General features: G+C 46.3%; 1 protein-coding gene across 6 annotated transcripts in view; it reads right to left on the reverse strand.

The window, feature by feature from the left end:
* DACH2 (dachshund family transcription factor 2) overlaps nt 1-16,247 on the reverse strand; it is a 311,864-nt gene that overhangs the window by 265,859 nt on the left and 29,758 nt on the right. For 2 of the 6 annotated variants that reach the window (XM_069985708.1, XM_069985707.1), the window contains exon 1: nt 12,885-13,339. The exons of the other annotated variants lie outside the window; for them this stretch is intronic. In XM_069985708.1, coding sequence (XP_069841809.1) covers nt 12,885-13,288 — 404 coding nt within the window. In that variant the 5' untranslated portion in view covers nt 13,289-13,339. Of the gene's footprint in view, nt 1-12,884; nt 13,340-16,247 lie in introns of those variants that run through there. 6 annotated transcript variants of the gene reach the window in all.

Here is a 16,247-nt window from a genome sequence, read left to right on the forward strand (position 1 = left end):
CATTAAACCGAAAGATGTCTGGACAGCGAGGAGAATGACAGGAAGAGCAGCAGAGGATTGGCAGAAAGTGATGGCCCTTGGGAGTAGAGAGGCTCATTTCACCCACATGTTTAATCCTTTCAAACCCCATAAGTTTCTCCTGACAGACACAGAATACACGTACGGCTGCTGCAAAATTAAAATCATGCCAAAAAAAATTAAATGTAAAAAAATAATAATAATAATTATTGGAGATGTCTGGTCTGCTTAAACTTAGATTATTATTTTTGTAAAAATCTAAAAATACTAATAAATGAAAGCTGTTTCAATAATATCATAGTGTGAACAGATTCTGACTACAGGAATAATTCTTACAATGACTAATGTTACCCCGGTTGGGGCATTGAACACATTTGCCAGCAGTCAGTGATTAGGATCCTGGCACGGTCGGCCTGATCAGAGATGCCGCGTTATTACCAAGCTCTTGGCTTCGGATTTTCTGTGGCATAAAATATCGTCTTTATTTACAGACCCAATTATCTTCTATGAGTCTGTGTGTTCCCTCATCAGCCCCGTCACATAAAATCTCTGTCTAGATGAGTAAATCCGCTGGACGAGCCGATGGGAACCTGAGCTCTGTGCGGGCCGGGCACCGGTCACCAAGTTGGCAATAGGTCTAAATCTAGGATATAGATTATATACAGACGTCGTCTCTTAACACAAATGAGCCAGCTAACCTCAGGATAATAATTTGCAAGTTCCTAATGTACTTTGCTCCATTCTCAAGATCTCTGCTTTCTGTCAGTGACTCTAAAAACTCACTGATATACTGTTGCAAACCTTTCGGAGAGATTATGGGGCTGCTGTTCTCAGAGGACTGTTATACATATTATATTATGACCGATCTACAGTGTGCCATGCCCCCCACTGACTGAGCCATGAACCCCCCAAAAAAACGGACTTGTGTAGCCAGTCAGGTGATGCCTTAGAGCCAATGATGACTAGGTAAGGGTCTGAAACATGGGGTATCAGCCCCTGCAGCTCAGTGTTGTCAGGGTTCACACATAAAAACAAGCAATTTTATATATATTGTAGTCTCTCAGGTATACAGCTATGTGACACATCACCTATTATAACACAAACACTGCTGAGCAGAGATAGATAGATAGATTCAGCCACAGAAACTTCTGCAACTAATCTGCTGCATGTGAACTCTCCCTTAAACTATATATTGGATTATCCGATATAGACTATAGGATACAGAATAAATGAGACTATTATATACTTAGAACAGATTAAAAAAAAATAAAAAATAAAACCTTTCCTGATGAGTAATCTAGGCACAGCAGAGGCATCCACTGTCCAGCAGAGCTAACACTCTACAGGGCCTGAGAGCAATAAGTGATGGGATTCAGCATTTCCGCCCCCTCCGGGGCTCGTCCGGGATCCAGCTCACTTCGTGTAATTCTTTTAATTAGGGCCTCATTTTTTTTATATATTTTTTTTTTATTTTCTGGGAATAAAAGACGGTGAAGCTGCCAACTGTATAAATGGAGGTCAGCGGCCACTTCCCCCAGTGACCCAGATTCAGACATTCCAGCATTGTCCCTTGAAGTTGAAGGGAAGCTGCGGAGGAATGACTGTGCTGTCGGAGGCAGGGGGCCGCACTGCAGGGTCAGGAGGGGCCCGGACGCGTCTCATCTCCCTGACAAATCACTTATCCTAAGACCCCAGCACACAACTAAGCCAATACAGAGCAGCAATGAGACCCTCATAGTGGCCCCAAACAAACCGAAGACCAGGGGCCCAAAATACAAGAAGAAACCCCATACTGATCATTATTGTAAGCCTAAAACTTCAATCAGTAATAAAAGTGATGAGAATCTGACGACTAACCACAATGATTCCAGTACTACAACCACCAATAAGAACAATTACTCCCATTATCATCGTCAGCAATATGCCAATACTGCAGACAGATATATATATTACACACACACACACACATATACATATATACACACACATACATATACACACACACACACACATTGTTATACACAATGCCACATTTGCAACTTGCAATATACAGAGAGGAGAGGTGGCCAAGATTACACATATAATTGTCTGACAGTAAATCTAAAGTCAGAGACCACCCTATGAAACCTTCCATAGAGAGATCCAAATGTAGCAGCCCTCCAGTATCTATTTCAATGCAGCTCAGCTTCACCTGTGACCCATGCAGATGTGCGGCATACACGGCAGGGATGATGTACACGGCAGTGGTGACAGGGTTATCTCCCACACACAGATATCACAGACACTCCGCTCTATAGAGAAATTATCCTCCAAACGTTTATCATTAATATCACAGCGAGGTGCGACACTTCACACCAGAGAGAAGGCGACAACCAGAAGGGAAGTGTCAGCTCACCGCAACACAGACTGGAAGTCACCGATGAAGCAGAGCTCAAGTAGTTATTCACTGTTTGGAGCAATCTGTGTAATGTGATAGTACTGAGTACAGATAATGTAGTAGTGGATGTCACCTGCAGTCCTATGTAACACCACAGATAACCATGAGTACAGAAAATTGTATACCAGAATATATAGATAGAGTATTTATTACCACATGGATATATCTCGGGCAGATACAGTGTGATCAGTGAAATACAGACCACTCCTCATCCTGAGCTTTCAGCCTGTGCTCTACATATAGCCCAGGGGTCACATGCCCTGTCTCACACAATACTAAAACAATACTGGTTAGGACAGACATACACACACTATATACATTGGGTAACAACAGAAGTCCCTCACCGGCCATGTAAGGTATAGCAGATACAACACAACATCACACAGGGACGCCCATAGTATATTCTGGGTGTTCAGTATACAGATTAAGGCTGGGTTCACACTATGTATATTTGAGGCTGTATTTGTGAGGCTGTATAGCAACCAAAACCAGGAGTGGATTGAAAACACAGAAAGGCTATGTTCACATAATGTTGTAATTGAGTGGATGGCCGACATTTAATGGCAAATTTTTGCTGTTATTTTAAAACAACGGCTGTTATATTGAAATAATGGCAGTTATTTACCGTTATATGACGGCCATCCACTCAATTTCAACATTGTGTGAACAGAGCCTTTCTGTGTTTTCAATCCACTCCTGGTTTTGGTTGCTATGAGGACCTGACTTGAGGACCAAATACTGCCTGAAGTATACAGTGTGTGAACCCAGCCTTACATTGTATACCATGTAAATAATACCAATATAACAGACTGTAGACTGTACACAGCACAGATCAGCCACAGGTCCCGGCAGCAGAAACGTACACACTGTATAAAGCACAGATCAGCCACAGGTCCCGGCAGCAGAAACGTACACACTGTATACAGCACAGCTCAGCCACAGGTCCCGGCAGCAGAAACGTACACACTGTATACAGCACAGCTCAGCCACAGGTCCCGGCAGCAGAAGAGTACACACTGTATACAGCACAGCTCAGCCACAGGTCCCAGCAGCAGAAGCGTACACACTGTATACAGTACAGATCAGTCACAGGTCCCGGAAGCAGAAGAGTACACACTGTATACAGCACAGATCATTATGGCCAGCGTGTGGAGACCTGTCCCTGCCCAACACCACTGCACCCACGACACAACTTGAAGAAAATCATCCAACACTATGGCACCCAAGAGTAGAGCCAGGATGTCAGATGTGCCACAAACCACACTAACATGGGTACCCCTTGGTGTTACATAGGACTGCAGGAGACATCTACTACATTATCTGTACTCAGAGATATCACTGTGTTATCTGTGCTGTTACATAGGACTGCAGGTGACATCTACTACATTATCTGTACTCAGAGATATCACTGTGTTATCTGTGGTGTTACATAGGACTGCAGGTAACATCTACTACATTATCTGTACTCAGAGATATCACTGTTATCTGTGCTGTTACATAGGACTGCAGGTGACATCTACTACATTATCTGTACTCAGAGATATCACTGTGTTATCTGTGCTGTTACATAGGACTGCAGGTGTCATCTACTACATTATCTGTACTCAGAGATATCACTGTTATCTGTGCTGTTACATAGGACTGCAGGTGACATCTACTACATTATCTGTACTCAGAGAGATATCACTGTGTTATCTGTGCTGTTACATAGGACTGCAGGTGACATCTACTACATTATCTGTACTCAGAGATATCACTGTTATCTGTGCTGTTACATAGGACTGCAGGTGACATCTACTACATTATCTGTACTCAGAGAGATATCACTGTGTTATCTGTGCTGTTACAAAGAACTGCAGATCACAGGAACAGCTCACAAACAATGGAAACTGCAGTTTACTAATGTAAAATAATGCACTTCGGGTGAAGGAATTATTTATCCGAGCATCATATTGGCAGTTCAATGTTGGCAAAGACTTCAGAAGAAAAGGATTTAGTGGCAGTGATTTCTAACACCCCACAATGATCCACCAGTGCAGCCAGGCAGCAAGGAAAGCAAAGTGTATGCTAGGGTGTATATGTATGTGTATAATATATATATATATATATTCCCATAAGAAATCATAGAAATGCAGACAATTGGTTCCACACACCAAATATAATGATTTATTATTCTTAATAACATGTAAAACTGATGAAACAAACATTCAGAAACAGCAGAATATGTGATATTATAAGTTACTGTACAGTAATGGAGAGGATGGGAAACACAAGGGCGACTGCAGGGAGCATGAAGGAATGAGCAGGGAGATGTGGGCACATACATGCAGCACTCTCTGTCCAGGGAGAGAGGGGTTACAGCTATGGAGAGATTACCTCCACAGTCCTGTCCCCTGATGTAAGCCCCAGCCTGAGGTGGATCTGCTATGATTTGGAAGGTGAGGGAGACTTCCTGGGTCAGAGTACAGGGCTGTAGACCCCGCTATGCTGACCATGCCCCTCCTCCACTCGCGCTCCCACCCAGTATAGGGAGCTCTTAAACCAAAGCAATGCTCTTTAACCAAGTCATAATTTTTTAAAAACTGTGAGCTCTTAAACCAAAACGCTCTTAAACCAAGTTACTCTTAAACCAAGTTACCACTGTATCTATATAATGGTATGCTGGGCTGCATATGTATAATGGTATGCCGGGCTGTATGTGTCAGTGTCTTAAGGATAGAACACAAACATAACAAAACATACAACACAATGTAACAAACATATCACAGGAGGGGTAGGAGAGTGTCAGGTACAGCACTGGGCAGACAGAACACAAGGTACAGCACAGAGTACATTACCGGCAGGTGGCAGAATATCCCAGATGAGCAGCAGCAGATAACCGGCAGAAACAACATACAGCACTGTGTCCAAGTATCCAGAATGAGAATGTATATAGCAGCATATATATCGCCCTGTACCGGAGGCGCAGACACTATATACTGTATATAGAGCCCTATACTGGGGGAGAAGACACTATATACTGTATATACAGCCCTATACTGGGGGAGAAGACACTATATACACAGCCCAGTGCTGGAGGAAGAGACACTATATACTGTATATACAGCCCTGTACTGGAGGAGCAGACACTATATACTGTATATATAGCCCTGTACTGGAGGAGCAGACACTATATACTGTATATACAGCCCAGTAGCGGAGGAGCAGACACTATATACTGTATATACAGCCCTATACTGGAGGAGCAGACACTATATACTGTATATACAGCCCAGTACCGGAGGGGCAGACACTATATACTGTATATAGAGCCCTATACTGGAGGAGCAGACACTATATACTGTATATAGAGCCCTATACTGGAGGAGCAGACACTATATACTGTATATACAGCCCAGTAGCGGAGTAGCAGACACTATATACTGTATATACAGCCCTATACTGGAGGAGCAGACACTATATACTGTATATAGAGCCCTATACTGGAGGAGCAGACACTATATACTGTATATAGAGCCCTATACTGGAGGAGCAGACACTATATACTGTATATACAGCCCAGTAGCGGAGGAGCAGACACTATATACTCTATATACAGCCCTATACTGGAGGAGCAGACACTATATACTGTATATATAGCCCTATACTGGGGGAGAAGACACTATATACTGTATATACAGCCCTATACTGGGGGAGCAGACACTATATACACAGCCCAGTGCTGGAGGAAGAGACACTATATACTGTATATACAGCCCAGTAGCGGAGGAGTAGACACTATATACTGTATATACAGCCCTATACTGGAGGAGCAGACACTATATACTGTATATACACAGCCCTGTACTGGAGGAGCAGACACTATATACTGTATATACAGCCCAGTAGCGGAGGAGTAGACACTATATACTGTATATACAGCCCTATACTGGAGGAGCAGACACTATATACTGTATATACAGCCCTATACTGGAGGAGCAGACACTATATACTGTATATACAGCCCAGTACCGGAGGGGCAGACACTATATACTGTATATAGAGCCCCATACTGGAGGAGCAGACACTATATACTGTATATACAGCCCTATACTGGGGAGAAGACGCTATATACTGTATATACAGCCCTATACTGGAGGAGCAGACACTATATACTGTATATACAGCCCAGTACCGGAGGGGCAGACACTATATACTGTATATAGAGCCCCATACTGGAGGAGCAGACACTATATACTGTATATACAGCCCTATACTGGGGAGAAGACGCTATATACTGTATATACAGCCCTGTACTGGAGGAGCAGACACTATATACTGTATATACAGCCCGATGCTGGAGGAGCAGACACTATATACTGTATATACAGCCCTGTACTGGAGGAGCAGGCACTATATACTGTATATACAGCCCTGTACTGGAGGAGCAGACACTATACTGTATATACAGCCCGATGCTGGAGGAGTAGACACTATATACTGTATATATCGCCCTGTACTGGAGGAGAAGAACACACAGACAGTCAGTACAGTCCTCGGGCTCCGCTATAACACCATGTACACACTGCTGTATACTATATATACACACACAGGACTTTCCTCGGGGTCTGCTGTAACACCATATACACATTGCTGTATACTATATACACACAGTGCAGTCCTCAGGGTCTGCTATAACACCATGTACACACTGCTGTATATATATATATATATATATATATATATATATATATATATATATATAATATATATATATATATATATATATATATATATATATATATATATATATATATATATATATATATACACATACATACACACACACACAGGACTTTCCTCGGGGCTCCGCTATAACATCATGCATACACTGCTGTATATCAGGAAGTAAAGCTCCCGTCCTGACACGCAGAAGATCGGCGGCAGCAGCGAGGTAGAGATGCAATCCTGTGCTGAGGGGCTGTATGTAGAGGAGACGAGGCACTGCTACTACTACTACTACCCCTAACATCACTACTGCTAGAGTATACAGGGAGCACACAGTATACAAGGGGCAGAGTATTATGAGGGAAGGTCTCAGGTACAGAAAACAGGGCATACTGTATAGAGGTGGCAGAGTATACAGGGGTACTGTATACAGGAAGAAGAATATATTGGAAGAACACAATATACAGAGAGTAGAGTATATAGGGGGCACACAGTATAGAGGCGTATACAGGTGGCAAAGGATATAAGCAGTATGATAGGCAGAGTATATAAAGCACACTATATAAGCAGTATAGGAAGCACAGTTTACGAGGCACAGTATATAAGCAGTATATGAGGTGTGGTATATAGGAAGTATATAAGGCACAGTATATAAGCAGTATACGAGGCGCACTATATAAGCAGTATACGAGGCGCACTATATAAGCAGTATACGAGACACACTATATAAGCAGTATACGAGGCACACTATATAAGCAGTATACGAGGTGTGGTATATAGGGAGTATATGAGGCACAGTATATAAGCAGTGGTAAATAGGGAGTATATAAGGCACAGTATATAAGCAGTATACGAGGCGCACTATATAAGCAGTATACGAGGCGCACTATAAGCAGTATACGAGGTGCGGTATACAGGGAGTATATGAAGCACAGTATATAAGCAGTATATGAGGTGTGGTATATAGGAAGTATACAAGGCACAGTATATAAGCAGTATATGAGGCATAGCATATAAGGCGCGGTATACAGGGAGTATATGAGGCGCGGTATACAGGGAGTATATGAGGCGCGGTATACAGGGAGTATATGAGGCGCGGTATACAGGGAGTATATGAGGCGCGGTATACAGGGAGTATATGAGGCGCGGTATACAGGGAGTATATGAGGCGCGGTATATAAGCAGTATATAAGGCATGGTATACAGGGAGTATATGAAGCACTTTTCTTCAGCCTCTGGCTTCCCACCTGTTAGGACACTACAACCCCCAACATGTCCTGAGAGGCTGGAGACCACTGGCATGAGGTACAGCGAAAGAGAGGCACAGTATACAGGAGGCATAGACCAGTATATAATGAGGTATAGTATGTGAGGTATGAGGTATAGTACATGCAAGACATGAGGCAAAGTATATTTGAGGTATAGTACATAAATACATGAGGTAAAGTAATATATAAGGTATAGTACATGAATAAATGAAGTAAAGTATAAGCGAGGTATGAGGTATAGTACATGTGAGGTATGAGGTATAGTACATGAATACATGAGGTAAAGTATATGTGAGGTATAGTACATGAATACATGAGGTAAAGTATATGTGAGGTATAGTACATGAGGTAAAGTATATGTGAGGTATAGTACATGAATACATAGGGTATAAAGAATATGTCAGGTATAGTACATGTGAGGTATGAGGTATAGTACATAAAGACATGAGGTAAAGTAAATGTGAGGTATGAGGTATAGTACACAAGATATGAAGTGTGAGATGTTTGGTATTGTGTAGGGTAAAGTGTATGTGAGGTATGAGGTATAGTACACGGGTATCCAATAGTGGGCTCTTACAAAGGCTAAGTTTCAATACGTCTTGAGCATGGGTATCTTTATGGTGATTTACAGTGCACGGGAATAGAGCAAGCAAGGTATGAAGTACAGTATATATGAGGTATGGTGTATGATACATATATATATGAGGTATGGTGTATGATACATATATATATGAGGTAAGGTGTATGATACATATATATATGAGGTAAGGTGTATGATACATAAACATGAGGTATGGTGTATGATACATATACATGAGGTATGGTGTATGATACATATACATGAGGTATGGTGTATGATACATATATATGAGGTATGGTGTATGATACATATATATGAGGTATGGTGTATGATACATATATATATGAGGTAAGGTGTATGATACATATACATGAGGTATGGTGTATGATACATAAACATGAGGTATGGTGTATGATATATATATGGGATGGTAAGTACAGTACACATTACACAGTGCAGTGAATTTCAAAAGGCACGGTGTAGCAGAGCTGGGTCAGTATATGCTGTATATATGAGGCACAGTGTAGCAGAGTTGGGTCAGTGTATACTGTATATATGAGGCACAGTGTAGTAGAGCTGGGTCAGTGTATACTGTATATATGAGGCACAGTTTAGCAGAGCTGGGTCAGTGTATGCTGTATATGTGAGGCACAGTATAGCAGAGCTGGGTCAGTGTATGCTGTATATGTGAGGCACAGTATAGCAGAGCTGGGTCAGTGTATGCTGTATATATGAGGCACAGTGTAGCAGAGTTGGGTCAGTGTATACTGTATATATGAGGCACAGTGTAGTAGAGCTGGGTCAGTGTATACTGTATATGTGAGGCACAGTATAGCAGAGCTGGGTCAGTGTATGCTGTATATGTGAGGCACAGTATAGCAGAGCTGGGTCAGTGTATGCTGTATATGTGAGGCACAGTATAGCAGAGCTGGGTCAGTGTATGCTGTATATGTGAGGCACAGTTTAGCAGAGCTGGGTCAGTGTATGCTGTATATGTGAGGCACAGTATAGCAGAGCTGGGTCAGTGTATGCTGTATATGTGAGGCACAGTTTAGCAGAGCTGGGTCAGTGTATGCTGTATATGTGAGGCACAGTATAGCAGAGCTGGGTCAGTGTATGCTGTATACATGAGGCACAGTATAGTAGAGCTGGGTCAGTGTATGCTGTATACATGAGGCACAGTATAGTAGAGCTGGGTCAGTGTATGCTGTATACATGAGGCACAGTATAGCAGAGCTGGGTCAGTGTATGCTGTATACATGAGGCACAGTATAGTAGAGCTGGGTCAGTGTATGCTGTATACATGAGGCACAGTATAGTAGAGCTGGGTCAGTGTATGCTGTATACATTAGGCACAGGGCAGCAGAGCTGGGTCAGTGTATGCTGTATATGTGAGGCACAGTATAGCAGAGCTGGGTCAGTGTATGCTGTATACATGAGGCACAGGGCAGCAGAGCTGGGTCAGTGTATGCTGTATACATGAGGCACAGTATAGCAGAGCTGGGTCAGTGTATGCTGTATACATGAGGCACAGTATAGTAGAGCTGGGTCAGTGTATGCTGTATACATTAGGCACAGGGCAGCAGAGCTGGGTCGGTGTTTTCTGTCTATATGAGGCATAACTCCCAAGGCAGTGCAGCACATCACACATAGGTGAGGTATGAGGCACAGCATAGTCCTGTAGTGGTAGTAGTATTATGGGGGACAGTCCCCTCACAAGGAGGCATGAGGCACCATGTTCCAGTATAATGTTACACTATGGGGCACGAGGCACAGGATTACACAATGACCCATGAGGTATAGGGTTGAACTACGAGGTATAAGCAACACTTTGATAAAGAGTTAAAGTATGAGGAAGGCATGAGGCACAGTTACAGTATGCAACAATGTGAGGGTAACAGTATGAGGCGCAGGGTCACAGTATGAGGCACTATGACAGCGTGAAGCATGGGGTCACAGTACAAAAGTACCAGGAACAAAACTGCAGTATGAAGGACAGGGTCACAGTTCTATAGTATGAGGCACAGGGTCGTATGAGACTGGGTCATGGTATGAGAGTTTACAGTAAAGAGCATGAGGCACAAAGTTACAGTATTAGGGGTGGACTTTCAGTTTGAGGCACAGGGTCGCGGTATGAGGCACAGTTACAATATGCAACAATGTGAGGGTAACCGTATGAGCCGCAGGTAACCGTATAAGGCATGTGTTCACAGTATGAGGCACAGGTAACAGTATGAGGTGCCCTGTTGGAATATGAGGTACAGAGTGACAGGGTGAGACATGAGGCATGAAAGTACAGTATGAGGCGCAGTGTTGGACTGTGAGGCACAGGGGTTACAGTTGGGGTATGTTATGAGGCACGAGGTTACAGTATGAGGCTTAGAGTTATTTGAGGCACCGAGTTACAGTATGAGACACAAGGTTACAGACATGGGGGTTACAGTATGAGGCTCAAAGTTATATGAGCCATGGAGTTATGAGGCACAGTACTGGTGTATAAGGCATAGGGGTTACAGTGTGAGGCACAGAGCTATATGACGCATGGGGTTACATGAGGCACAGTACTGGTGTATGAGGCACAGGGTTATGAGGCACGGGGTTACATGAGGCACAGTACTGGTGTATGAGGTACAGTTATATGAGGCATGGGGTTACATGAGGCACAGGGTTATGAGGCATGGGGTTACATGAGGCACAGGGTTATGAGGCATGGGGTTACATGAGGCACAGGGTTATGAGGCATGGGGTTACATGAGGCACAGGGTTATGAGGCATGGGGTTACATGAGGCACAGGGTTATGAGGCATGGGGTTACATGAGGCACAGGGTTATGAGGCATGGGGTTACATGAGGCACAGTACTGGTGTATGAGGCACGGAGTTGTATGAGGCCCAAAGTACATGAGGCACAGAGTTACATGAGGCACAGTACTGGTGTATGAGGTACAGGGTTATGAGGCACAGTACTGGTGTATGAGGCACGGAGTTGTATGAGGCCCGAAGAACATGAGGCACGGAGTTATGAGGCACAGTACTGATGTATGAGGCAAGGAGTTATGAGGCACAGTGTTATGAGGCACAGTACTGATGTATGAGGTACAGTGTTATGAGGCATGGAGTTGTGAGGCACAGTACTGGTGTATGAGGCACAGGGTTATGAGGCACAGGGTTAGGGGGCACAGTGTTATGAGGCACAGGGTTATGAGGCACAGGGTTATGAGGCACAGGGTTATGAGGCACAGGGTTATGAGGCACAGGGTTATGAGGCACAGGGTTATGAGGCACAGGGTTATGAGGCACAGGGTTATGAGGCACAGGGTTATGAGGCACAGGGTTATGGGGCACAGGGTTATGGGGCACAGGGTTATGGGGCACAGTACTGGTGTATGAGGCACAGGGTTATGGGGCACAGTACTGGTGTATGAGGCAGTGTTATGAGGCACAGTACTGGTGTATGAGGCACAGGGTTATGGGGCACAGTACTGGTGTATGAGGCAGTGTTATGAGGCACAGTACTGGTGTATGAGGCACAGGGTTATGGGGCACAGTACTGGTGTATGAGGCACAGGGTTATGAGGCACAGGGTTATGAGGCACAGTACTGGTGTATGAGGCACAGGGTTATGGGGCACAGTACTGGTGTATGAGGCACAGGGTTATGGGGCACAGTACTGGTGTATGAGGCACAGGGTTATGAGGCACAGTACTGGTGTATGGGGCACAGGGTTATGAGGCACAGGGTTATGAGGCACAGTACTGGTGTATGGGGCACAGGGTTATGAGGCACAGGGTTATGAGGCACAGTACTGGTGTATGGGGCACAGGGTTATGAGGCACAGGGTTATGAGGCACCGGGGGGGGGGGGGGGGGTCTGACCTGGCGTTGGTGCAGTCCTGGTAGAGCGTCTCGAAGTCCCGCCGGGTGATGAGCTTGCAGCGGTTGACCCCCGGCTGGATGGCCCCCAGTCCCCGCAGGACCCGCACCTGCTCCACCGTGCACACCACCGGGGTGATGTCCAGCCTCTTGAGCTTGGTGTAGACGGTGTGCAGCCCGCCCACCAGGTGCTTCAGGAAGAGCTCGAACACCTGCGGCAGACAGATCAGCTCCTGCCCGTCCAGCACGAAGGACGCCACCCGCACCCCGTGCACCTCCACCATCCGGCACTCACTGCTGCCCCCGCCGCCGCCGCCTCCGGGAGCCGGGCTGTAGCCGCTCAGGCTGAGAGGACGAGGAGACTCCGCCGGGCTCAGCACTGGGGGAGGGGGCGCGGACACGGCCATGCTCGGGCTCCCGGCCGGTAAAGAAGCTGCAGCCGCCGCCGCTACCTCAGAGTGATTGTCGGAGTCCGGGGCGCGGAGCGGCCACACACACCGCTGACATGCGCCTCAGCCAATCAGTGCCCGGGGAGGAGGACACAGCTCCGCGCTGATTGGCTCCTGACGGGACGGGGCGGGGTTTAGGTGTAATGCTCTCCCGGAGCGTGTAGTGAGAGCGTGTCCCAGCTCCGCACCGTCCGCGGCACCAAGGGGTTAACTGTCCGCGGGATGAAGAGAAGCGCAGGGGACTGTATCCGGGACTGCAGGGGTTAACTGTCCTCCACGGGATGGAGAGAAGCACAGGAGACTGTATCCGGGACTGCAGGGGTTAACTGTCCGCGGGATGGAGAGAAGCGCGGGGGACTGTATCCGGGACTGCAGGGGTTAACTGTCCGCGGGATGGAGAGAAGCGCAGGGGACTGTATCCAGGACTGCAGGGGTTAACTGTCCGCAGGATGGAGAGAAGCGCAGGGGACTGTATCCGGGACTGCAGGGGTTAACTGTCCGCGGGATGGAGAGAAGCGCGGGGGAGTGTATCCGGGACTGCAGAGGTTAACTGTCTGCGGGATGGAGAGAAGCGCAGGGGACTGTATCCAGGACTGCAGGGGTTAACTGTCCGCGGGATGAAGAGAAGCACAGGAGACTGTATCCGGGACTGTAGGGGTTAACTGTCCTCCGGGATGGAGAGAAGCGCAGGGGACTGTATCCGGGACTGCAGGGGTTAACTGTCCGCGGGATGGAGAGAAGCGCAGGGGACTGTATCCGGGACTGCAGGGGTTAACTGTCCGCGGGATGGAGAGAAGCGCGGGGGACTGTATCCGGGACTGCAGGGGTTAACTGTCCGCAGGATGGAGAGAAGCGCAGGGGACTGTATCCAGGACTGCAGGGGTTAACTGTCCGCGGGATGAAGAGAAGCACAGGAGACTGTATCCGGGACTGCAGGGGTTAACTGTACTCTGCGGGATGGAGAGAAGCGCAGGGGACTGTATCCGGGACTGCAGGGGTTAACTGTCCGCGGGATGGAGAGAAGCACAGGAGACTGTATCCGGGACTGCAGGGGTTAACTGTCCGCGGGATGGAGAGGAGCGCAGGGGACTGTATCCAGGACTGTAGGGGTTAACTGTCCTCCGGGATGGAGAGAAGCGCAGGGGACTGTATCCGGGACTGCAGGGGTTAACTGTCCGCGGGATGGAGAGAAGCGCAGGGGACTGTATCCGGGACTGCAGGGGTTAACTGTCCGCGGGATGGAGAGAAGCGCGGGGGACTGTATCCGGGACTGCAGGGGTTAACTGTCCGCAGAATGGAGAGAAGCGCAGGGGACTGTATCCAGGACTGCAGGGGTTAACTGTCCGCGGGATGAAGAGAAGCACAGGAGACTGTATCCGGGACTGCAGGGGTTAACTGTCCGCGGGATGGAGAGAAGCGCAGAGGACTGTATCCGGGACTGCAGGGGTTAACTGTCCGCGGGATGGAGAGAAGCGCGGGGGACTGTATCCGGGACTGCAGGGGTTAACTTTCTGCGGGATGGAGAGAAGCGCAGGGGACTGTATCCGGGACTGCAGGGGTTAACTGTCCGCGGGATGGAGAGAAGCGCAGGAGACTGTATCCGGGACTGTAGGGGTTAACTGTCCTCGGGGATGGAGAGAAGCGCAGGGGTTAACTGTCCGCGGGATGGAGAGAAGCGCAGGGGACTGTATCCGGGACTGCAGGGGTTAACTGTCCGCGGGATGGAGAGAAGCGCAGGGGACTGTATCCGGGACTGCAGGGGTTAACTGTCCTCCGCGGGATGGAGAGAAGCGCAGGGGACTGTATCTGGGACTGCAGGGGTTAACTGTCCTCCGCGGGATGGAGAGAAGCGCGGGGGAGTGTATCCAGGACTGCAGGGGTTAACTGTCCTGGGGGGGGGGGGGGGGGGGGGGAACAGCCCTAAAAACTATTGTGATGGAAAAACCCTGATGCTGCGTTTACACGGAGTGATAATTCGCCCAATTGATCGTTTAACGATTTTGAAGCAACAATTTGGTTTTTATAATGAGTGTTTATGCTGCGTTTACACGTAACGATTATTGGCCCGATCGTACGATTAGCGATGTCGGATTTACGATTTTTTTTTATAACGATCAGCGTTTAAGCCTATCTCACACATTGGTTAAATCAGCGAACGACTGTTCACACGGAACGATTTGCGAATTTTTTGCGTACGATGAACGACGATTTGATGACCTGATGAAAGATCAAAATGTACGATTTATTGTGCGTCGTTCGATCGTTTGCTGCGTTTACACGTACGATTATCGTTCGAATTCGACCGTTATCGCTCAAATTCGCACGATAATCGTTACGTGTAAACGCAGCATTAGACGAATAAATCGTTAGAAAGATCGTTTGAAAAATCGTTATTGCGATGGTTTTTAAGAACGCTTAAGCCCATCTTTTACATAGGGTAAATCGGTAAAAGACTGTTTACACGAAGCGATCTGCGAATTTTTTGCGGACGACAAACGACGATTTAATAACATGTTGAAAGATCAAAATTAACGATTTCTCGCTTGTCGTTTGATTGTTCGCTGCGTTTACACGGTATGATTATCGCTCAAATGCGATCGTTTATGCGAAAATTTGAACGATAACTCTGGTCAACAGCCAAAAAGGTTCCAACATGAAAACAGTTGATCTTAACTAATTTTGGGCGCTGAGATCGAAAATGATGTTCAAATTTTGAAATTGGCTGTAATTTTCAAGATATAGACGTCCTTTCTATGTGCATATGATGTTTGCATCATCAACTGGTATATTGCATCATCTTAGAATGACCAATATGGAAAAAAGGTATCAGGGTAAGGCTAGGTTCACACTGCGTTTTTGCAATCCATTTTTTTTTCTTCCGCTTTTTGCAAAAAAACGGATTAAAAAAAAACAGATG

Source organism: Dendropsophus ebraccatus, chromosome 10 (genome assembly GCF_027789765.1).
Source record: "Dendropsophus ebraccatus isolate aDenEbr1 chromosome 10, aDenEbr1.pat, whole genome shotgun sequence".
Classification (NCBI taxonomy): domain Eukaryota; kingdom Metazoa; phylum Chordata; class Amphibia; order Anura; family Hylidae; genus Dendropsophus; species Dendropsophus ebraccatus.